At 42.3% G+C, this 25635-nt stretch overlaps 1 protein-coding gene across 2 annotated transcripts in view; it reads left to right on the plus strand.

Annotated features, from left to right (window-relative positions):
- Window positions 1–25635, plus strand: part of YPEL2 (yippee like 2) — a 70305-nt gene that overhangs the window by 5606 nt on the left and 39064 nt on the right. The window contains exons 1-3 of one of the 2 annotated variants that reach the window (XM_072646873.1): window positions 1500–1898; window positions 9782–9810; window positions 13507–13828. In XM_072646873.1, coding sequence (XP_072502974.1) covers window positions 13712–13828 — 117 coding nt within the window. In that variant the 5' untranslated portion in view covers window positions 1500–1898; window positions 9782–9810; window positions 13507–13711. Of the gene's footprint in view, window positions 1–1499; window positions 1899–9781; window positions 9811–13506; window positions 13829–25635 lie in introns of those variants that run through there. The other variant, XM_072646872.1, reaches the window with a different exon arrangement.

Genomic DNA, 25635 nt, shown 5'->3' on the forward strand with positions numbered 1-25635 from the left:
GTAGTGGATGAGCCATGTGCTCACAGTAATGGTCCTCCAAGATGTGCTACTAAATCCTAGTCTAGTGAGTGGTTTGTGTTCTGTCATTTTTGGTCATGTTTGACTCTTGGTAACCCTATTTAGGGATTTCTTGGCAAAGATACTAGAGTGTCTTTTCCTTCTCTACCTCATTTTACAGATAAAGAAACTGAGGCAAACAGGGTTAAGTGACTTGCTCAGGGTCAAGTCAGGCATTTTCCAGTTGTGTCCCCATTTGTGGTTTTCTTAGTAAAGATACTAGAATGGTTTGCCATTTACTTTTCCAGTTCATTTTACAGATAGGAAATTTGAGGGAAACAAGCAAGTTAATTGACTTGTCCAAGGTCACACAGCTTACTTAAGTGTCTGAAGCCTGATTTGAATTCAGGGAGACAGTCTTCCAAGCCCAGTGCTCTATCCACTGTGCTACCTAAGAAAAGTCAACGAGGACTCAGGCAGGACCTGCTGTAGCCAGTTATTCTCAGTGGGAATAGTTGACCAAAAGCCAGAAGAGATAATAAACCTGGATTCTGGGTTCTGGGATGGAAGAGATTTTCCCCTTGCCTCCTTTTTTAAGGGCAGGAATTATTATTATGTATCATTATTAGATTATGAAGTGCTTGAGGCTGAGGACTCTTGCTTTCCTTGTGTCCCTGGTGCACCATGGCAATGGGGGTGGGGCAGTAACTGACCAAGAAGCAGAGCTCTCTTAAGCTTTTCCTGCTTTTCTTCCTTTCTATTTCTGAACCTTCCAAGCTTAAAAGGTTTGCAAATACATATATTTTACATATATTATCTCATTTGAGCCTTGAAACAATCCTGGGAGTGTTGTTGTTATAAGCACTCTCCCTTTTATAAATGAGGAAACTGAGGCTGAGAGGTTAAGGAACTTGACCTAGTCTCACACCCTCCTAATTTTTGAATTAGAGTTTACTTCACCACAGTTCCAGTGCCCTCTCTCAACAGAGGCTGAATTTTCTAGGTCATCTTCTGACAAACATTAGGGTAACCACAGGTAATTACACTTTTGGGTCAGAGGCTGAAATACAAAGAGATTCCTAATTTTAGGGTGAGGAGGTGGCCTTATCAGTAGAAAAGTACCCTCCCCCCTCAAATTAGAGGAGTCATGCCACTTAGAGCTGGAAGGGACCTTGGAGGTCAACTTTCAACCCCTTCATTTTTTAGACTCACTTCCAATTCTAGTATTTTCTGACTCTTTAATTTAGTGATTTGCCCAAGGTCAACACAGCTTGTTAGTGGCAATCTGGGACTAAAACCCAGGTCATCTGGCTTTCCAGCCCAGGGCTCTTAACTACATCACAGCCTGAAAAGATGCCAACTCCTGACCTAATTAAGTCTTGGTCATCCAATACAATTTCCTGCAACCAATGAAAAGCCAAAGCAGAGGGATGGGTCTCACTCTTCTGTGATGTGGCAGAGAGAGGAGAGTTCCATAAAGGGGCACCACCCAAATTCTGCAGCCAGATCATCCAGTTGGGTCAGGAACACCTTGGGGTCCACCCTGTGTGTCCTAAGCATTGGGGAGATTGAGAAAGATACTAGAGGCATTTAGGGCTCCTCTGTGGTTTCCCAGATCCCTAGTCTAGGATGGCTGTGTGGCTAGAGGGCCAGGATGTAATTCCTTCCTAGATGCTAAAGTTTCCCTAATATTTAAGTCTTTCTTCTTTTTGGGTGGTAAAGGCAGGTTAGAAGCCCATATGATAGAGGTATGGCGCTGAGGCTGAATAGATTGAAGTTCTGAAATGAATGTTACCATTGACTGAGTCACATTGTATATCCTGATAGAATGACATCTTGTATGTCCTGATAGAATGTGTTTGTTATATCCTGCCTCAATTAATGTTCTTCAAGAAGTCCAGGTAGGAGGGTTGAGATAAGGGTTCTCTATTAGGTGTATGAATAAGGGTGAGGATGATTCTTCTGGAGTCTTGGGCTGATGATATGCATATTTTAATTCAGATGGGGAACCACTCTCTTGTAGGCTGATCTGGCACTTGGCTTTGTATAACCTTAGGTATTGTGGCCACTGCTGCTGCTACTTCAGAGCCAGTGAAGAGCTGGAAAGAATAGTTAATTAGCATTGATAACTTACTAATGTCCACTAGCAAGGCAAGCTAATTGTTTACCTTATTAATATTTATCCTGGAACTTCCTAAGGTTTTTTTCCCCTTCCTTTCTCTACTTTTGGCTCTTCTTTTTTCCTGTGTGTGTGTGTGTGTGTGTGTCTTGTATTGTGAGCTTGGGTGTTAGCACATATGTGCATGTGTTCATAGAATTTCAGGATTGTCAGGGGCCTTGATTTCCCTCTGCCTATATCTCTTCCTCTGTGAATATAATTGTCTACTCCCCATCACTCCCTTTGCCTTTGTCTTTTTCTGTCTTTTCCCTTTCCTCTGTTTCATCTTCTCCCCCGATACAAACTATCCGTAATCTAGAACTAAAGCCCTCTTATTAGTCATTTGTTCTGTTAATTCAGTACAAAAGTTGGTAAATCATACTCTTTGCGAAGTTTCAAAAAAACTAAACATTTTTTATCAGTTCTTGATTAATTTCCCTTTCCCTCTTCTCCCTTCCCCTGGTGCATTAATGGGAAAAAAAAAAAAAAGATCCCTCCTTCCAAAATAGAGACCTCATTTAGGTTTTTTAGAAACAGGAAGGGGTTGTGAGGGAAAATGCCATTTCCTTGCGTCCAGACTTTGAATGGCCTTTCTCTTTCCCAGTCGAAAATGAAAACTTTCCCCTCTTTTGCTGTGATGGTGTTTTAAGAGAATATATACCTTTTGTTCTGCAGTTAGAACATAGTTTACTGCTATTCATAGTGCTTGCAGTTGAAGGAGGGAGCCCCTGGAGCAAGGATGGATGTTAATACATGCTTAACCAAAATCCTAGCTCCTACTGATGGTGTGGTCTGGGATCTTTGAGTCTGGCTGGTAAATCTCAAGCCAAAATGTGACTCCAAAGTTGCAGTGACTTCATACAAAAGTGTTAGGGCCCTTATGATTCTCAGATGCCATAACAAGAAAACCCTACCCATTTGCTTTCATTTAGGTTTTGTGGACTTCTTTTGTTTTTACATCTCATTTTCAAATATACTGCTCCTACCTTCCTCTGCCTCCACACCAAACCTTTACTTGGAAGAAAGACATGAGAAGAAAACAGTGAAACCAAACCACCCACTGAGCCTGACAGTGTATGGAAGTCTCCACCTGTAGTCTCCCATCCCTTAACAAATGGAGGAAGGTGCATTTTCTTATCTCTTCGCATTGTAATTACATAGCATCTGGTTTAAAGTGTCCTTTTCATGTGTATTATCATGTCCATTGTTTATATTTTTGCTTCTTTCAATCTGTTTCAATTCATGTGTCTTACTGTGTTTCTTAGAATTCCTTATTAGACTGCCTCACTTGTATGAAAAGCTGGCACACAAGAGGCTAAGACCTGGGCTCCAATCCTGACATTTACCAGCTATCTGACTTTGGGCAAGTCAGTTCACCTCTGAGCCTCAGTTTCCTCATAAAATGGTTATAAGTAGTACCTTCCTCACAAGGTTGATATAAGGCTCCTGTGAGATACTACTGTATAGGCAGAGCACTTTGTTCACCGTAAATAATAAAAATAGCCACATGATTCACCTTTTGATCCCTACCCTCCAACCCCATTCTGTCTACAGTGTACCGGCTCTGGAAGAGAAGAGGTTTTCAGCTTGAAAAATTGCCCTCTCATTGTTCACATGCAGAGGAGAAACTCAGAAATTTGCTGCATATGTGGGCTTTTTTCCCCCTTCTGTAAACAGTTTCTTAATAGTTTTTTGAGATGAAATTCATTTACCTCTGGCATTAGGGACAGCTGGAAAACCATAGCATCAGGGGAATTTGAGGCTAAAAAGGATCTTAAATATCATATAATTGAGTTCCTTCATTTTACATATGAGGAAACTGAGAGCCAGAGTCACACAGATAAGAAGTAGCAGGTCTGTGATCAGAACCCAGGATTTCTCCCCACCCAAATCCATACTTTTTCTCCCTTATACTAGATTGGCTACAAAGGCATCCTTTTTTTGAAAGAATCTTGTTTCTCTTTGTCTAGTTTTTACATTTACACATTCAACTTAATCTCCAGATTCTGTGTACAAAAAGGCAAGGATCCCAGCAACAGATGGAAGGGTCTGGAGTTTTGAAAACTTAATTTGAAATTGGAAGGTTAAAGTGGGACAGACTGAGGCAGTTGAGGACTGAATTGTATTTGCAGGTTATAAGATTGGTGATATGGTTGCCTTTGGCCTTGAGCTTTCTTCCTCTTCTTTTATGGGCTTATGGGAATCTCAATTGGAGCTTCTTGGGACTGGTGATATTGCCTGCTTTGTCAATAAGCACCAAAGAGGACAAGTCTGCATGATGAATTTACCTTGTTATTCTCCACAGAGGTAACATGGGGGATAAAGTGAATGAAGGCTCTGTTCTCTTGCTCTTTCTCTGAAATCAGCTGCTATTCTGTTATAGGTTTTTAGATAAGAAGCTATTTCTAAGGCTGACCTAGCAGGTGTCTGCTAGACCAGATATCTTAATTGATGTTCCACCTGTGCTTAACGATGAAAAGAAATGAAGCTCATGGACCCTATAGCTCAAAGAAACACCCAGGAAAATGGGCTATATTTCTTATTCTACTTGTGGCCTCTCTTGGGGAGGGTCTGTTTTTCATTTTAGGTCAAGAGTGGGCCTGATTACAGTGGAATGGATTAGATAGTCTCAGGCAACTTCAGAAATTTATTGTCACTTACCCCAAATGATGGACATCCTTTGGGGATGGAGGATGGGGAGAAAGTTAGAATAACATTTCAGAACTGGCAGGAAGCTCTCTACATTTTACAAATGAGACCCAGAGAAATGCTTGGGGTCACATAGCAAGTTGGTGGTAGAGCTAATTGCCACTCAAAAATAATAACTTGTATTCCTATTGTCTTTTAAAAGTTTGCTGTGAGGTAGATAGTACCTATCATGGCCAAGTTCAGAAAGAGCTGGGGTCCCAGGGAACTGGGAGCATTAAGCACAATAATTTTCCTTGTGATACTGGGGCCGCTCAAACAAGATTGAATAAGGCATGAAGCATCCCTTAACAGTCAATGTGACAGGCACGGTGCAAAGTGCTGGGGATACAAAAAGACGAAAGAAAAGTCCCTTTCCTCAAGGAGCTTACAATCCAATTACTGGAACTAATACCTAATAATTATCTAAACTATAAGCAGTAGCTTATACCACTACATGCAGGACATCTCTTTCAGTAGCAAATTGAGAGAGATGAATGCCTAGATCCAACTAAACTAGCTTACTTGCTGTTAAAAATATCACATCTCCATCTCTGTCTGTGCACAAGCTGTCCCTCATGCCAGAAATGCCCTCTCTCTTCACCTCAGCCTTTTTTTCTATTTCAGTCTAGTTTTCTTCAAAGCTTAGCTCAAATGCCACTTGAGAGGTAGAGGCAATGTGAACATGTAATGGATGAGCCATAGAACTTAGACACAGGAAGATCTGGGACCTCCAACTTAGGATCTTGTGTGGGTAGTTAATCCTTCATCTCTTCAAAGAGGTTTAGACAAGATGGTCTCTAGAATCCCTTCTACCTCTAAATCCTATTAAATTCTCATGAATCTTCATGTGATTTTCCCAGCTACTAGTGCCTTTTACCTTATCTTTATTTTATATACTGCGTAAATGTAAATGTTATTTTCTCTTCCCCTAGTCCCCCCTGAATGTAAGTTCCTTGAGATTAGAGACTGTTTCACTATATTTCCAGTGCCTAGCACAAAGTAGGTATTTAATAAATACTTATTGATGGAGTTCACATGTAGAAGAGAAATCTGAGGGACTTGAAGTTTTCTTCAGTGGCCCAACCAGTGCCCACTCAGCCTTACCAGAGGATCAAGTCTTAGAGGAAATTCAGGAAGATGCCCTGAGCACTTTATGAAGCAATAGAATGTATGTGGTCTAGAAGACAAGATGTAGCTACTTTGCTTGATGGGCAGTATGGTTCTAATGAAAAATTTCCATAAGTAATGGCAGATCAGAGACATAATTTTACCCCTATAGCTCTGAGGCTTAATATTAAATCTACCAGTACAGGGGATTCAGGCTCAGTTGCCCCCATGAGGCAGAATCTGCTGGCAGGAGATAGTTTGCCATTTAACCTAAATGCTAAACCAAGCCAAAAATGGTCTGTTGTAAAATATCAACCAATCAATTATGGATTTATTAAGCACCTACTACTGCTACGAGGCAATGGGGATAAATGAAATAGCTGAACAGAACCTATTTATTTATGTAAAGAGATTAAAAAGACTGGCCCAGAAGTGCTATTCAATTGCAGGGTCCTAACAACACATCTTTATAAAACCAGTTTTCTCTCTGTACCTGTTTTAGAGTAGGAGTTAAAACAACATCAATGGAAAAATCTAAGGTAGTCTTTTCACCTGATAAGACAACCAACCAGTGACCTCTAAACACCACAGAACTCCAGCTACCAGTTAATTAGATGCAAACAGTCTGGATGCTCCAGGAGAATTGCCTCTTCTCCATGCAGATGTTGTGACAGCTGTAAGTCCCACATGCCACTCCCCCCACCTCCCAGCCCCCAGCAAAGCCATGAATGAATGAATAGCCATGTAGTGAATACATTTACTTTGCTAACAGATGTTTCAAAGGCCTAAACCAGCATCCCCAAGCAAAACTCTTTGCTAGAGGACTACTCCTAGATCCTGCCCTTGGCCCATGCCACATACCAGACTGGTACATTTCATGATCTTTGAATTCAAGGTTTCTCCAAAGTGGAACCTGTTAGCTTGAGTGCCTGCTTTAGGGAAGGACTTGAATTTCACAGTCCTTAGAGTCTTCATCAGCTTCTTAACATATCTGTGAAATCAGTGCTGTCCTTTTAATCAGAGGTGGAGGGGAGGTCCATTTGATTTATGAAGGAGAATGTTTCCTCCATTGTGATTGTGATTTCTTGGGTGTTCAGATTAAAAGACTGGGTTAGTTTTCAGCCTCTTCTGGACCTGATACTAAATGATGTATCATTTTTTTTAAGTCAAAAGATAAGAACTTATATAATACTTCTAATTAAGTATTGTCCTCTTCAAAGCATTGTTTGGACAAAACATTGTTTCAAAGAACGATTTGGATTTTGTAAACTTTAGACAAGAGCTAGTATTTACCAAGAACCTATCTGGTTCTCTTGAACTTCCAAAATTGTCTTCAGAGTCTGCAACATATTCTTTGAACAATAAAGGGTTGATTTTTGGAAGGCTTCATGTTCAGTCAGAGCGAAGCTTGGCACATCATATGGGTGATCAAGCTTGCAATAATACCATTTTGTATATACCTATAATGCCAGGAGGTTGACTTTCTTGTGTAGTCTGGGCTCTGGTAGTTCTCGTAACAACATGCCAAGCATGTTCCGTTGATATTAATGGAATAAGTATTTAGCCTTGCTGGGTGACAACTAAGGAAAAGCAGCCTTTATTCAGATCTTTAGGTTTGGGTCTGTCTATCTTGAATATAACTCTAAAAATAACTTTTTTTAAATGATTGTTTGCCTTGTACATAATTAAAGAAAACTTGGGGATTTGCTTTTTCAGGGTGACAGTATGATATGTGTGCTTTGGAACCATAATTTCTTTCGGATGAGATTATTAGAATCATGGGATCATAGAGTTAGAGATGGAAAGAACCTTAGAGATCATTTAATCCAAACCCCTTTTGACTACTTTCTTTGGAAGAAAGCCACTTTGCTGCTTCTTGTCCGGAGAAAAAACAATAGCTTACCTTCACATTACCTTTAAAGTGATAAGTTTGCAAAGTGCTTTTGCGTTAGTTATCTTTTTATTTGATCACAGCAAAAAAGTAGATGCTAGATTTTGTTTCGAAAGTAGGAAAGAAAGGATCGTTATAGGTGTCTAACTTGCTGGGAGAACTCCTTTTAAGGAGAAAGATTGGAGCTCATGTTTTAGAGACAACATCTCTAAGGTGATAGTTTGGGGGAGGGATTGTGTATAGCAAAGCTCTGACTTGTACTCATGAGCTCCTTCCCCTAACCTCAACCCCTTCCTTATCAATAAAGCATTTAAGGAAGTCTCAAAAGGGAATTGTCACAAAGGTCTATATGCTCCCTGGGGAGTACTGCTGTCCTATGAGATGGATGGACCCACCCTGGTGTCTTCTGGACCCTTTAAGTGCTGATTACATTATCTATAAGGATCACTGCTAGGGGTTTAATCTCTTTCTTTCTGTCTTGTAGTTAAAACTAGCTTAGTCTCTGCAGGAGGCAAAGATGGGAGTTAGAGGGGAGAAGTGTTTTGTTTATTTTTGTTCATTTTTTTTTTAAATCCCTCTCTTTTCCTTTCCCCCACCCCCAATCCAAAAACTTGAATATTCAGGGAATGAGTCTGGATGTCTTATGGCTTAGTGTCATTAGCTTTTTCACCACCAGATCAAATCCTCCCAATCCTGCCACCTCTATCATGATGAAGGTTTGCTGGGGAACATTCACACAATTCCAACCTGGTGGCTCATGTGAATAATGAGCTCGGTTTTGGGCCTGGTAGTGTGAGGCTTTGCACTAGCCCATAAAGCCCTGGGCCTGCCAAAGTAAAATGGTCCTTCTCGGTTGAGATTATTGGGATTTTCCTGTTTTGGTTGTGGCTCATTCAGGAAAAGGCATCTGTCTGGGTGAAGGAGTTTTGGCCACACATGCTGGCAAGGTCTAGGGTGTGCTGCTGGTGGACTTTACCCTTGATAGGGTGTTGCCAAGTTCCTTGTTTTTAATAATAATATTTCACATCTTTATTTCTCTCTCCTTTGCTGATAGGAGGGAGCCAGCTGCTGGTGGTAGCAAATCTTTCTTTAATTTTCACAGTGATAGGTTATTACTTCATTTAAAATGGTGTTTAATTTGTACATGTGCCCTGAGGCTTTTAAATATTGAGCCTATTTGATTAGTTGGAAATCAATCAGGACTACACCAAAGCCCATGCCTCTCATTTGCAGAGGATGAAACAAAAGGCCCAGATGGTTGAAAGCTTACAGTGAGTTAGAAGCAGACTTTGCCCAAGGAGCGTTCTGAGCCCTTAACCTCATTCTTCTTTTATTTCCCCCTTCTGTCCGTCAAACATATTTACTCCTGTTTTTCACCTGAGAATCCAAAGACACAGAAAGGAGTAGTCTGGTTCCCCTTCCCCCTCTGCATATGGTAGGTAGTAGTTTCCTACTTAAAGCTTGTGTTTTTCATCTAATCCCTTCTTTCATCTTAGCCTTGCAGGCCTTCCCTGAGTCCTCTTGTGCTAGTCTCTCCTTTCCCCTTCCTCTCTTCTTTCTCACACACCTGAGACAGTGGCTTTCTTTTCTTTCAACAAGCTACCTTCCCCCCTTCCCCCAAGAGGAGTATGAACAAGATGGCAGCCAGCCAAGTTGAGATTCTTACTCAGCCTCTTAAAGGAGGTTCTCCAGCTTCTGTGTCTGAGGAGGGCTCCCTGAGTGCCTTTGGCCCTTGGTTGTTTTTTTTGTTCAATACTGCAATGAGGAGATTGTGTAGTTGTGTGTATGTGTGTATGCGTATGTGTATGTGTGTATGTGTCCATCTGCCAGCATATGCACGTTCCCATCTCTGAGAGAAGATATTAAGTCTTGGAACCCAGGGTTGAGCAAAACCAGAACCTCTCATCCTTTTTGATTTTCCTCCTCTTTCTGAAGAACAGAAGTGAAAGAAGAAATAATCCTGCTCCTGGTAAATGCATAATTTAGAATCTGCCCTGTATGGATAAGAAAACAGACTCTGCAGCTGCTGTACAAACCCAGACTGGCAGCCAGGGGCTTGTTTTCTTTTCCTCCCACAGTGTTTGCACAGGATGGGGGGTGGATGGGGTCAGAGCTTGTCCTCCCTTCCGCCCTGCCTTCCCTGTCCAGCCATCAAGACTGTGCTTCAGAAGCATTTGATCCAAAGGGAAACTGCTTGTCTTCTCTCCTCCTGCTCTTTCCAGTCTTCTGCAGACTTCTGGGAGCTCATCCTTCCAAGCTGCTGCATTTTCAGGATTTCTTGGGTCAGGGAATGAGGGAGGAGCTCAGGAAACCCCAAGTAGGTTATCAGGTTCTTTTCTACCAGGGACATTTCACATTTTCGTAATAACTGACCCACAGTGGTTCAATTTTAGCCCCCAAAGATGACCCATTTATCGACGGTGAGCTTACAGCTGTTAGGGTATGGCTCACTGGAGTGACTCTCCTGGGCTCTGTGTTTTGGGGAGGAGGTGTTGGGGAGGGTCACATAGAAAATGAAGGGAAGGTCTTCTGCTGGTCAATGACTGGGCAGTGACTTATATAGGACATTACCATCAGAAAATGTGGCATAATGTTAAGAACATTAGTCAGAAGACCTGAGTTGAGAATCTCAGTCTATGTGACTGTAGTAGACAAATCACCTTCTATAAAATGAGAGGGTTAGACTATATAGATCACTAAAATCTCAATCTAATGATTCTATACTCAATGGGACCTCATCATGATGAGGACACATAAAAGCATAAAATAAGAAGTTTCCACCATTGTCATTGACTGGCTGAGTTGGCATTAACCCAACCTTAAATTTTAAGACGGTATCATGCTGATTTGCCGTAATGCTGATTGACAGCTCAATCAGTGACAGGGAGGTTGGGAGTTCTTAGAGGGCCTTCTCTCACATAAAATCATGCCCCAAGATGGTTCTGAGGCAGCGCCTGAGGAGAAAACATTGTTAGCAGCCCTGGCTACTGGATACTACTGAGTCCTCTGGTTGCCCCCAGTCCCTTCTGCCTTCTTCCCAGGCATCCTCAAATGAACCTCTGCTTTGGTCCTGCCACCAAAATAAGGCCAATAAGACTGCCCCTTCTCCCTTCTCTCCCTCCATGCTTCAAGCTGCACACTATCCATTTGTGACAACTTTTCCTCTTCCATCTTCATTTCAACTTGATTTCACCCTTGATTAAAAATATGGAGGGGGGAAGGAGAGTACAGCCTGTGCCCTGGGCCCTGTCATGTAGCCATGCCTTCTCTAGGTCCATTTGGCAAGAGCTGGTTGTCTCAGCTTTAACCTTGTCAGACCAAAGGATTTTCTGGCTCAGTGCCCATGGAAGAGGAATACTCTTGAGCTCAGAATATTGGTACCTCAAGCCTGAGTGTTAATTCAACTGACATCTGTCTAGTTAAATCTTAAAAGAAGCATGTGGGAATTGGATGAGACTTATGTTTGAATCCTACCCCTAATACCAACTAGCTGTGTGACCTTGGGAAAGTCATTTGACATCTCTGATCCTCCATTTTGAGTTAAGCATATTTGTAGTACCCACATTACAAAGTTGTATGAAGGTACAACCGAGGTAATGTGTGTAAAATACTATGAAAGTCTTTATGTGCATTATTATCATCTGGGCATATATGGGGACTTTTGGTGACTGGTTACCTCTAGGGCTCTGGGGTAGGACAAGTGGCAGAACTGGAAGGACTCTCTTAGAAGATTCACCACAAAAGTGGTGGGCCTGGTAAAAAGGGGAAGGTGTTTTGTATGCTCTCTGCAAAGCCAGATGGATCCCAGATATAATCCAGTAAGAGAAGACTCGATTTTGTTTGTCTTTGTCTTCCTCCCCCATCTCTCTAAATAATTTTATCTTCAAAGCATGATGCAAGTGTTAATTAACACTCACAGCTCTCCTGGGAGGTGGGTGAGTGGGAGCACCCCCAATGAAAGGAGCCCAGGAAATAAACAAGACTCCAGAATAGCTGAGTGGGCCTGAGGGTGGGCTTAGAACCTGTGGATCTCCCCTTCTCCCTCTTGCCTCTGCTTAGCCCCTGGCTATTATCACCCAGTGTCACAAGCTGCCTTGTAAAGAACACACAGTCTTGGTGTAGAAAACTCCCATTGGAAGAGTTAACAGTTTCATGAGGATAGATGTTTGACCTCTCTATTATGTCCCCAGTGACCAGGGAGGGCAGAGAAGAAATTCTACTTCAGAAGCTGCCCCAAACAGGAGGGGTCTGGTATGGCAGAAATGTTTATTGAGCTTTTCCTCTCTGTAGGGCCTAGTGCTGCTTCATGGGAAATGCTTTTCTTCTGAATTAACTTCCACTCACAGTGGAGAACTTCCATTCGCAGTGGAAAATGCCAGGCCTGGAGTCAGGAAGACTCATCCTTCTGAGTTCATAACTGGCCTCAAGAGACTAGCTGTGTGACCCCAGTTGTCTGTTTCCTCATCTATAAAATGATCCAGAGAAGGAAATGGCAAACCACTCCAGTACCTTTGCCAAGAAAACCCCAAAGACTGAGTAATAATGCTGTATATATCTTATATGTACATAAAATGAGTGCCTTCAGGGTAGTGACTGTTTTTTGCCTTTCTTTGTGTCTCTAGGGCTTAGCATAGTGCCCTTTGCTAAATAAATAGATGCTTAATAAATACTTGTTGACTGACTGACTTCCTTGAAAGAAGTTGGCCAGCCAGGCTCCTGCTGAGGTTTAAAGCTATCCTGCTCTGCCCAATTCAATTTAATAAAGACCTATTAAAATAATAGTCTAATAAAGACTTGCCATGGTCAGTGTGTACTATACAGTGTGTAATGAGCTGGGGATGTGAGGATGAAAAAATGGCATGGTTCTTGTCCTCAAGAAATTTATGGTTCAACAGTTCCCCCGGCCCAATTTTAGGTTGATATCACTGCCTCTGTGATGATAGTCACTTTGGGGCTCTTAGAGGATTCTGGAGGTGTCATTTGAGGGATTAAATTCTTCTAGCAAGTGTTGGGAATCAGTGGTTCTAACCTTGGGGTAGGGCAAAGGCAAGGAAGGGGATTCCCTTAAAGACTTTTCTCCCGTGTGCTCTGGTCCAGCACATTTTGGAGTCTGACCTTTCCCAGCCCAAAGGGGTAAATTTGACTGGGATCCAGCTTTCTGAATTAAAAACAATTTTTGTTTCAGTTAACAAAAATCTGTTCTCCCATTTCTACCTCTCTTTCATAATAAATATGCATAGTAAAGAATAACAAAGTCCTGCACTGGCCAGGTCCAAAAGTGTCTCATCCTGCACCCTGAGCCCCCATCCATCACCTCTCTCTCAGTGTGTAGGTAGCATGTAGCTTGCTGGGTTTTAATGGACACTGGGTAGCTGTCAAATACACTTCCAGCTTGGGGGTTACAGTAGGAGGAGTGTCTGTCGCCATTCAGTCAAAGTGGTGGTATTGGGTCTTATACAATACTTCACTCTTCCATCTAATTTTCTTTTGGAGATATGACAAAGAAGAACATTTAAGAGACAAGACCTTTTGGTCCTAGAGAAGTACTTTGGGCTCTCCTTGTCTCCTGACTTACTTCATAGGCAGCATCTCTGACAGCTTTTGGGCTATGAGTCAGAAGCTTTGGTCCCATGGCTAATTATTTTTCCCTCTCTTGGCGCTGCAGGCTGCTGACAACGTGCCGCAGACCTCTGCCTGCAAGTTAGTCCTTCCTCTGAAGCCATCGCCAGTGTGTGGAGCCTGCCCCACACCTGCCACCTGCCAAAACCACGGCATTTACCTGCGTCTTTCGGTGTTTCCCCTGCGACCCGTCCTGTGGGAGCACCTCCTGGGCCACCCCTGAGTTTGGGCAGCATTCAGCGGCAGCTCCAATGGTGAAGATGACAAGGTCCAAGACTTTTCAGGCATATCTGCCTTCTTGCCACCGGACCTACAGCTGCATTCATTGTAGGGCTCACTTGGCCAACCATGATGAACTCATTTCCAAGGTAGGTGTCCTGCCTTGAGCTTCCCCTTTCTATGTGCCCCTTTTTGGAAGCACCTTCCCTCATTCATAAGCTCTTCCAGGATGACCGATGCACTGGTTCACTAAGGGACAGATCTCTCACTGGTGAGGCCAACTTCCCTTCTCACCCCAGTCACCTCCATTTTGATGGTTATAGACAGCCAAGAAGACATTTGGGGGATGGCGGGGACTTGGTGTAATTTACTTAAGTCTAAGGAAGTTGGACATCAACCAGCCTACACATGCCAATTGGGGTTATGTGCCAGTAAAAATAAACGTGGCCTGGACATATCATTGTATTCTTTTTAGAGCTAGTTTGGTATGTCAGATAAGGTCGAGGATAATCGCTTACATTTAAGGTTAGCTCAACTATCCTGAAAACTATTTTGTGTCACATACTTAGTGTGGTAAATCCTTGGACCCTTTCAGGGTATTGTTTTAAAATATGTAAAATGTACAGGATTACAAAGGAAACCAATTCTACTGAAATGTAGTTGTGTGTGTATTTCTGTCTGTTTCTGTCTGTGTCTATGTAACAAGTTCACAGGGCCCTTCCCCCAACTTAAGAACCCCACCTAAGTCAGATGATCTGCTGAAGTGGCCATTCTAAAGGGAGAGTCAAAAGGAAGTTAGTTGAAGAGCTGATTGACGGCACATGGGATCTTAAGATCATAGGAACATGGATACAGAGCCAGAAGGGATTATTCTAGTTCAAACTTTTTTGTTTTATGGATGAGGAACCTTGGTTTCAGGGGAAGTTAAATGACTCACCCAAGATGTTCCATAGATATTAAGAATCTGAAGTAGAGTTTGAGCCTATATCCTCTGATTCTGGACTAGGCATCCAGGCCACTTGCCCCTGGCCATCCAGGACAAAAATGGTGCTGTTTTTGGTCATATACAAAAGCAATGGCATCCAACTTTACTTCTCAGCCAGAACCCCACTCCCATAAGATCCACCCAGAAGGCTGTCCTCTCCTTTTCTTTGTCTCCTCCCACCCCCACACCAATTCCTGCTTGTCCTTTCTTAGGCCATAGGCAGACCCTGGCCCCTTAAGGGCTCTCCAGGTAGTTTCCTGGATTTTGGAATAAGAAGTACAGGGGTCATCATAGAAAGCAAAATAGTTTCCTTCTTTTTTTATTTAAATATTTAATTATTTATTTTCAGTTTTCAACATTTACTTCCATAAGTTTTAAATTCCCCCCAACCTTCTTCCCCCTGAATAGTTTCCTTCTAAAAGCATCTCATGCTATTAGAGGAGAAAAACCTCATTTAAGCCCTGGTTACATTGGGAAGTGGTCAGTATTGCTGGGAAAAAAAAAAAATCTACCCAGTCACATGGTTTTCCTGGTGTGTCAATGGGAAATCCCCTGAATCCCCTGAATTCATCTGGAATGCTCAGGAGGCAAGGACTGGGAAGGGAACTGTGGAGGAACTGTGTGTGCTCAGTCTTGAGCCACAGGTCTGAGGAGTCACAGCACAGATGGATTTGTGGTTTGCCTTGACCAGGAGCCATCTGGGATAAGCTGCTGGGGCAAGGGGACCTTGAACTTCAAGTGTAGTCCCAAGTCTGTACTTGACCCATTGCAGAACACCACAGGATAAAGACACAATTATCAGCTTACTAAACTGAGCTGCACTGGGGGAGTTGGTTAATCCTGGCAGAGTAGGGAAGAGCTTCCCAACTGACTGACTTTCTAGCATGGTCCATGAAAAAGGCTACTGGAGTAGGGGAAATGATGGGATATTGAACATGGGTTCTTAAACTGGCCCTAGATAGAATTCAGCAAGTTTATGAACTTGGATGGGAAAAAAATGACATCTTTATTGTAACTGACCTCTAACTGAAATTTAACTTTTCCTTCAGTTATGGATTTTTAAAGAAACATTCTTCTGAAAAGAGGTCCAGTCACTAGATTGCCAAAGGAGGGGGGCAGGGTCCGTGATCCCCGAAAGGTCAAGAATATCTAGGAAAGTGGAATCTCAGAAGAGCAGAACCAGAGGAAATAGACAGAGCCTCCTCTGCCTTCTGGGCCTGAGCCAAGGGTTTCCAGTTACCAGTGAGCTTGATCTAAGTTTCTCCCCTGCTTGGAAAGGCTCCCATCTAGCCTAGGAGGTTTAGTTTTTGGTGCTGCCATGGAAGGAAAAGATGACCCTGATGGATTCGTGTAGCCCTTAGTTAGCTTGGTCTACCTCAGTTTTCAGTGAGAAAGGGTATCTGGCTACAGGGTCTCTTGTAGCACCTACATAGGATTCTCATCTAAATAGGAGGGAGGCAAGAGTTTACTGGTAACTCCTGTTCTTTTGGTCTGCTTTCTTTGGTCTGCTTCCTTTCCATTTCCTCTACTTGTTCTCCATAATGCTCCTTCATTTGTTTAGATGACCTTTAGATCCAAGTCAATTCAACCGGCATTTATTAAGGGCCTTGCAGTGTGCACATCAGTGGACAGATGTAGAGTCCCTGTCCTTAGGAAGACTAATCTGCTGGAGCCTCCTCCTCTGACTTGTCTTGGCTCCTCTTTGGATTTTCTTGTAATCCCTTGGCCCTTAAAACCCTTTCATGAAAAAGTAGGGGGAGTTCTGTTTTCTTCCCCCTCTCCAGCTGAGAACAGCAGTTTTAGCCAGAGAGGAGGAGAATGACTGAGAAGGTAACAGTGATCAGGAGGGAAAGCAACATGTCAAAAAGTTGTGAGATTTCAGTATTTTTCATAGTGCCCTTGTCCTTTAGTTGTCTCAATTCCAATCTCTTAATATTAGCCCAGTATTCAGATTTCTTAGGATCTTGCTTTTTTCAATTTTCCCCTATACCTTAGGATAAGGCAGGGGTAGTGGTGAAAGACAGTTGGTTTTTCTGATAAAGCATTAGAAGAGGGGACTGATGTGGGAATGGCTCCTTCCCTCTGGGAATCTCATTACTACCAAGAAGGGTGCTATTAGTCATGTTAATGGTGATGTGATTATCAGTCACATAAGATCTGATTGGTTAAAGTTGAAAGCTTTTTTTTTTTTTGGCACCTCTTCCACCTCTATTCATGCCCTGAACAAAGTAGGGGACAGTTATTGCTGTGTTATCACACTCATATCAGTCTGAGCAGGAGACAATAGGGAGCTTACACTGTAGCTCTCATTAAACTTGGGTTGAAAGAGCATCTAGTGTTAAATGAACCACAGCAAAGGGGCAAAATGTTTCCATGTTTTTCCTCCAACTCCCAGTTTTTTTGGGCTTACAACAACAATTCATGTGAAATAAATTAATGCTTTATGTACATTATCTTATCTGATATTCATAACCACTCTTTGAGGGTATGGATTATTATCCCCATTTTATAAATGAAGAGACTAAGGCTCAGATATGAAGAATAACTTGCCAGTAGAGAGAGAGAGAGAAAGAGAGAGAGAGAGTGTGTGTGTGTGTGTGTGTGTGTGTGTGTGTGTGTGTGTGTGTGTGTTTGTGTTTGTGTGTGTGTGTGTGGTGACAGACATTCAAAGGTAGGGCTCCTGAGTATGAGCCCATTTCTTTTTCCATTATACTGTAGTGCTTCTCCAAGGTGCAGTGTAAGACACTTTCCTTGAAATGTACCATAGGTCATATTTTATAGATGGGACCCCCAGTAAAGTCCTTCTCTAATGCCTACTCCTCATGACATGTAAGTGAACATGAGTTTTCTAAAGCTATGCCCACAGAGTACAAATTCACTTACAAGGTCCTATTGAGTCGGAAAGCCTTTGGGTATAGGCCTAGTGGGAGACCATGGCTTTTGTGTAAGGACTACCCTTGAAAGGAAGCTCAGGTTGGCTATAGGCTGAATATAGTAACTCTTAAAGACCAAAAGAGGTTGTGTTGGTGGAGGGAGTATCCACCCTAACAAAATTATAAATCTTTGAAGTAACAGTAACCTTAAACAAGGTTTACAAAGTCTATCCTTCTGAGGTAGGTGTTGTCATAACCCCCATTTTTACAAATAAAAAAATCTGAGGTTCAGAAACATTAAGTGATTTGGTCACAGTCACCTAACTAATAATTTTTTTAAAAAATTATTTATTTTCACACTCTTTTTAAGCTGAGTTCTAAAATCTCTCTTACCCCTTTCCATCTCCACTATAAAGGCAAACAAGATAATATTAATTATACGTGTGAAATCATGTAGTTTTATTTCCATAGGTGATAAGTTTTTAAGACGGGGGTTTGAATTCAGGTGTTCTTGGTTTTAAAGTCCATTGTTCTGAAGCACAGATGGTGAAATTGAGGTTCAGCATCCTAGGCTTGTCTGTGGGTCATGTAATAAATATCAGAACCAGGATTTAAACATAGGTCTGATACTATAAGTTCTTTAACTGAATGGGAATCTACTCTCCTAGTCTTTAGCTCTAGGCCAGACCAGAAACATTGGAGGGGAATGGTGGGAATATGTAAGGCTTTTCTCCACCACCCAATCCCTTCCTGCCCATTGGTTGTAAGAATTTCTTCCAGAGTTCCCAATTTTGGGGGCATGTGTTGGGATGACATGAACCTGGAGGGATTGTGGATTGCTTCCCTGCCTCCACCTCCCTCCCACACCCACCTACCCCTGCCCCCACCACACTGAGGACATTTAGGAAGAGAGAAGTCTTCAAATGGCTTGTCCTAGTAGGTCCAGAATTATCTTCTTTCCAGTCTTTTTCTCTTCCTTAGGTGAAGAAGGCTGCTAAAAGAGGTTATTTTAGATTTGTGAGAGAAAGCTAAATCTTAATTAAAAAAAAAAATCTTGGATACATTCTCTGGCAGTGACCTTGAGACTTGGGGATGAGAAGGCTGAATGCTGAATGAATGAGTCTGGGTGGAGTACATAGATCACCTTACCCTAATGCTGTTCCAGCCCCTTCTACTCTTGGAACCCAGACTTTGCTGGCTTCAGGTCCTCCTTCCTCTCTCTTTTTCCTGCAGAGAGAGTTCTATTCACAAGCACAGGCCAAATTTAGCATAAGCTTCAGTTTCCTTGCTTTTCCAGTGCTAGGATAGATGGGTAGACAGATGGGGGGGGGGGGGAGCATTATAAAGCTCTGTATTTTAGAAAATTGAGTAGAACTGGCTGTTGTGAGAATGAGGAAACTGGCTGGCATTGTACAAAGATTCCTTTATTTTGTTCCTTGGGCAGCCCCAGCAAAAAATAATCCATAGGTTCTTTTGGAGGTTTAGTTAATGGAAAGAATAGTTTCTCCCCAGCCACCTTCTTGGTAAACAGACTGTCTTTATTTTCATTGTTTTTATCCCTCCTTTCCTCTCTTCCATTTAAGAAAGCCCCACTGGAGATATGTCTCTCTTTTCCCAGTCTTGACTTCATCTCCTTGGTTTTGAAGTAATGTCCTGGGGGGCATGGGAGTTGAAACTGATAGATTGAAGCTGGGGTAGTTAAGTGATACTTTGTATTCTTAATAGAGCCTTTATCTGCAGATTGGAAATTGTTACACTAACTTTTTATTATTATTTTGGCCAATCTCCATTATGGAGATGAGGAGAACTGAAATGCTGAGTTCAAGGTCCTCCTGGGAGTTAGATTCCCAGGAAAGGGAAAGTTAGATTTCTGGCTCCTTTTTTTGCATTATAACTTGGATCCTAGACTTCAATGAACTTGCAATAGTGTTCTCTATCTCTCTTTCAGTTGAATTTCTTACCATCCAAGTCAGGTGGTTCTCTTTTCCCCACAAACTCAGCATAGTTAGATCTTACATTAGCTGTGTCATTTCCCCCTAGAACCAGAGCACCACAAGAGAAGATGACCCTGGAAGGGAAGAGAGAGGGTGAGCTGGGAAAGCCTGGTATGGCTCCAAGACTATAAGCCTGCTTTTGTTCTGGAGGACAGGGAAGGAAGGGTGAAGGAAGCCCACTGAATTGATAACTGAAATATCTAGAGAATGTGCTGAGGCATCCTTCAGCTTCTTATCCAGGGGGTGTCATGGCCCAGATGTTGGAGTGGGCATAGGGAGGCGGCATTTTGAGTTGGCACAAGGAATGGCTTGCATTGTGTTTCTGTGGTGGAGAATACTACTGTAAAAATGTGCTTTCAGGATTATAAAACAGTAAAAACTGTTTTTGGTTAGCTAGGTGGTCTAGTTGATAGATTTCTGGGCCTGGAGTCAAGAAGACCTGAATTCAAATCCAGCCTCAGACACTTACTAGCTGTGTGACCGTGGGCAAGTCACTTAACGCTGCTTGTCTCAGTGTCCTTATCTGTAAAATGATCTGGAGAAGGAAATGGCAAACTCTAGTATTTTTGCTAAGAAAACCCCAAATAGGGTCATTAAAGAGTTGGACAGGAATGAAATGACTGAACAACAACAAAAACGCTTCCGTAAAACCTCCACAGGCTTATTGCTTGACAGACCTAGAATATTTAGTTTGGAAAACTTGAGATTTTTGAAGGATTTTTGACCATGGGGATTACACTTTCCCTTCCATCTTCATTACTTTCCGTGAAGAATTTTGTATAGCACTTGCAAGGTATTGCTGGCCCGTCAGGAATGTATTAGAGAGACCTATTTAAAAATTCAACATTCATAAATTTATTCATTCTTTCAACAAATAGAGCATGCAAGTCACTGAAGGTACTGGGAGAGACAGAAAGCTGATATAAAGGCATAAGCTTTGCCTTCACAGAGTTTCTAATCTAGGAGGTAGACTACAAACACAGATGAACATAATGCTCAGAATTATATGAGAGCATTGGAAAAATATAAGATTGTGTTATTTGATGTTTGACATAGCTAAGTATCCATTTTAGGGATAAGTAAAAGGTCTGTGGATGACCTGTTGGTATTAAAGAAGATTAGGAGTTTAAATGGTGAAGAGCATTCTAGGTACGAGGAGAAGAAAACCATTAACTAGCAGTGATAAGTAGTAGTGCTGAGGCAGGAGAGCAAAGGGCACGGGGAAGAATCAGCAGTTCAATCCATCTGGAAAATAAAAGGGGGAGGGAGGAGTGATAGAGGATAAGGTTGGAAAGTACAGATTGGCATCAGATTATGAAGGGCCTTGAATCTGGGGCAAAAGATTTTGAACTTTACTGGTTAGGCAATAGTGAGCCACAGAAGGTCATTGAGCAGAGGAGTGACATGACTAGATCAAGCAATGTGTAATATGAAAGTAATATGAAAGGCTGCAGAGGGGGAAGGAGGAAAGAGGAGAAGGGGACCATTAGAACGCTATTGCAATAGTCTAGGCAAAAAGCAGTGAAGGGCCTATATCAGGGTGGTATGTCAGGCATTTATTGAGAAGAGGGGAGAGGGAAAGAGGAGACAAAGTTGACACTGGGATTGTTATGAACATAGTAGAAATGGTGAATGGTGGGATCTTAAACAAGTAATGAGTAAGAAAGAAAAGATCAGGTGAAAAAAGATGATGCTCTGTATTCAGAATATGTTAAGAGCAAGGTGTTGATGGGTCATCCAGATAGAAATGTCCAATCAACGGCTGAATTGGAAATCTCAAATACTGAAGAAAAGCCAGGATTGGTGACATAAAATTTTGGAGTCATCTTACTTTTGTGCTTTGAGGAAGGGGTAAACTTGCTCTCTGGTTGGATTTGGAGATTTGAGTTTTTCTTCTAATGGATTGACCATCCATTAGTGTGGTGATGAAAATTCCTGGGCTCCTCATTTGGATAATAGATGGCCTGACTGGGTGAGAAGCTTCACTTGTATCTCCAAATCTTTGATCCTCTCATCTTCTGTACCAGATCTTCCAAAGTTCAGTATTCTTTGTCTTCTAAAATTGACCTGGAGGGGAACTTGACTGGACAGAAAAGGAAGGTTAGGACATCAAGGACCAAAGACCCACAGAGAATGTCAGGTGCAGTGGGACCTGAGAGCCAATAGAGGTCAACCATCTCATTTTACAGGAGGTGAAGTGACTTGTTCAGAGTGATACAGATGCTACGCAGCACAATGATTCCAACCCAGGTCCTCTGACTTCAAATACAGTTCCCCTTCTACTTCCCTGGGCTGCCTCTCCGCTGGTACTGATTTCTTCAAAGCACTTTGACATGTTAGCTCCATTTGCTCCTCACAGCAAGCCAAGAAGGAGCTGGTATTGTGATTTCCATTTTATAGTTGAGGAAACTGAGGCTGAGAGATGTTAAGTGACTTGTCCAAGGTCACTTGGCTAGTAAATAGTATGTGGCTTGGTTTGAACATAGGTCTTCTCTGACTTCATACCCTGGAGGCTCTCCACTGCCACTTAGCTGACCATTCTCCAGACTATTGTTTCTTGGAACCATATGGATTCTACACAATCACTCTGTGTGTGTGTGTGTGTGTGTGTGTGTGTGTGTGTGTGTGTGTGTGTGTGTCCTAGGCTTTCTTGGTCCCCTTGTATTTTACCTATAGGACAGAAATTCAGCTACTCCATGGTGAGGAGGGCCCTAAAAGGAGCCTGCCAGGAATATGGTACTCATAGTTTGTGGAGAGAATGGTTATGGTTAGCCCATAACTATTCTATATGATTAGTCCGTGGATATGAATGAGAGAAGGGGAGGGGCACTGGCTACCATTGAATCTCATCTGATTCACTCTGAAATAATTTCTCCCTATCTGGTTTCCCCTGGCAGAATATAAGCTCCTTGAGGACAGGAACTGTTTCATTTGTCTTGGCTTATGTGGCACCCAAGAAATGCTCATAGATTGATTTGATGGACATGAATTCAGGACAACTCAGTATTCAAAGGGGGTTTGAAAGTCACTTTCTCTCTTTTTTTTCCTTTTGGATGGGAGGCAAGATCTGTCCCCATGGTGGCTCTCGCTTCATGTGAAAATTAATGATCTGGGTAGAAGGAAGATCACTCCCCAATTTATTATCTAGAGAGCTGCCAGGGACGAAGGCTGGTGAATCATCTTTGTGTTTTTGCTACAGACTGCAGACCACTGGAGCATGAGGCTGCTCAAATATGATCCTCTCTCTAGTTGCTTTGAATACCAAAAAAAATGTTGACTAGGTCTCTGAGATGTGCCCTAAGAATGAACTTGGGGGGTTTGTAAATGCTTATAATCAGGAGACTTCTTCCTGGGATTGGGGAGGGCATTAGGGTCTGAGGATGAGAATAGGTTTTGAGACGTATTTGTCTCTTACATAGTTGCCTATTGCCCATGATGATAATTATGAAAAATTAAGAAAGAGGCCCTTCCTGGTGCCATTAATTGGAATTACATCTATTTGCAGCCATGGGCAAATAAATACCCTACGAAATTTTCCAGCCAGGCTAGGCCAGAGGATTCTCCCTGAACAAGAAAAGAAGTTCCAGAAAGCACATCTGCTCAGAGGAGCTGAACTCATTTTGGTTTTGAAATGGCTAAACTTGTAAGGAAGGGAACGTTCCTAGAATAAGAATAATCCATCTTGAGTTACAGGGTGGAAGCCAAGGAGAAAAGGAATTTAAGGTCTCTGCTTGTGTAGTTGGTATTACAGAGCCCCTTCCACCAATAGAGACAGCCTTTAGCTAAGCATCTCCCTATAGGCAAGTGGGATCACATATCTTTTCCTTCCTTTGATTTTGCTCATGGCACTCCTGTAATTGGAATATCCTCTCTTTCTCCCCTTCTCTGCCTCTCAAAATCCCACTCACAGATCTAACATTGGATGGGAATTCCTTAAATACTCGACTCAAATCCTTCCTCAAGTCTTCCCTCATTCGATCATTTTTCAGGAGTGTGTGACTTTCTGTGACTTCATTTAGGTTGTGGGTTTTTTTGTTTTGGTTTGTTTTGTTTTTTTAGCAAAGATATTGGAGTGGTTTGCCATTTCCTTCTCCAGCTCATTTTATAGATGAGGAAACTGAGGCAAAGAGGGATAAATGATTGGCCCAGAGTCACACCACTAGGAAGTGTCTGAGGCCAAATTTGAACTCTGGGAGATAGTTTTCCTGATTCAGGCCCAGCATTCTATCCCCTGCACTGCCCCTCATTTCTAGAGGCTGCCCAGTAGGGTGGGTTGGGCCCTGGACTTGAAATTAGGAAGATATGCTTTTAATCCCACCTCAGGATTTTTGCTATCCATGTGGCCCGGGGCAAATCCCTTAATCTCTCTTTGATTTCTTCAATTTCTTCAGATTTAAAATGAAGGGGTTGTATCCAGAGCTGAGCTTTCTCATCTGAAATCCTACAGCGTTTGTCTATATTGTTCATTAGGCAATTAATCATATACTTACTTTATGATGCCTTTTCTATTATTCATGTCTCATTTTGCCTAATTTTTCATGTGTTTATATCCTTTCCCCTCCTCCAATTAGGTCATAAACTCTTGAAGATGAAGGACCTTATATGTATTAATAAAAGTAGATAGTATTTACATAGCACTTTTAAAGTTTGCATCTTCTGTCTCATCTGATCTTTTAAACCCCTACAGTAATCAGCATAGTGCCCTTTCACTAATAAATACTAGTCTGATTCAGACTATGTTTTTCAGAAATGAAAAATATTTAAGGGATTTTAGTAAACTGCCACTCAGTATGAGACTATGGAGTGCTAGAGCAGCCAAAAGTTCCTTTTATCTTGGGCTGCACCATTTTGCTCTGCCCTAGGCAGACAGACATCTAGCATATTGGACTCACTTCTGGGCACTGCATTTTTAGGTGGGATATTGACAGGCCTGAGAGCAGAAATGTGGGGGCCTTCTATACCGTTTTAATTACACATACTCTATTTACAGAAATTTTTGAGCTTGTACCCCTGATATGTATTGGTATTATATTATTACATTATGAAATTTACTAAAATATCAATTTAAAAAAGCTAAGGTAATTAATACTACATTTAACAGGGAGCCACTGGAGTTTATTGAATAGGGGAGTTAACATGATCAGATGGGCATTTTGGCAGCTGTGTGGAGGATGGTTTGGAGAAGGGGAAAGACTTGAGGTAGGGAAGCAGTTGCATTAGTCCAGGTGAGAGAATTAGGGTGGTGGTTGTGTGAGTGGAGAGGAAGGGACAGCACAGCTAAAGAATTGATAAGATTTGGCAACTTGATATATGGGGTGAGGAAAAGAGGCACCTGGGAGACTGGGGCCGTGGTCCCCTGCACAGTAATAGAGAAATTGAGGGGCAAAGACAGTGAAATCTGCAATGACAATCACATCTCTTTCATTAACCTACAAGACTTACCCTGTCTTGCCCTTCCTTCCCCCAAAGGTTGTTTTGCTTGGTGGGAAGGGGAAGGGTATTCCAAGTGATGGGGGGAGGAGGATTCCAAGTGATGGGGGAAGGGGGGGTTTCATGGAAAAGGTAGGAATTTTCCCAGTGGCACATGAGCACTTGCTGCTGTGGGTGGCAGGGAGCCAGTGGCAATGTCATAACTTCTCTGAATTGAGCCTTCCTAGACTAGTTTGGGAAGTTAACACTGGGCAAAGAGGGGTCAGAGTAGGGTTGGGAAAGAGTGTGGTTGTCTTGGAGGTAAACGCCACCCATAGCTATGGTGGGGAGGTTAGGATACAAACTGTTCTCTTCCCCTGTGAGTGGTTGTTCACTCACACCTGAGGGGTCAGGCTTCAGCCTCCTCTTCCAAGACTACGGCTGTAGATACTGTCATATCAGGAGCAGTTGAAAAAACTGGGAATGTTTAGTCTGGCAAGTGTGTGTGTGTGTGTGTGTGTGTGTGTGTGTGTGTGTGTGTGTGTGTGTGTGTGTGTGTGTGACACAGACAGACATAAGGTAGAACCTGTAGTTAGGCAGTTTCAGTTTGATACATCAAAGGTATTCAGAAGCTAAATGGACTGCCTTAAGAGGTGGTGAGTTCCTTCTCCCTGGAGGTCTTAAAGCAAAGGCTG

This window comes from Notamacropus eugenii, chromosome 2 (assembly GCF_028372415.1).
Source record: "Notamacropus eugenii isolate mMacEug1 chromosome 2, mMacEug1.pri_v2, whole genome shotgun sequence".
Taxonomy (NCBI): Eukaryota; Metazoa; Chordata; class Mammalia; order Diprotodontia; family Macropodidae; genus Notamacropus; species Notamacropus eugenii.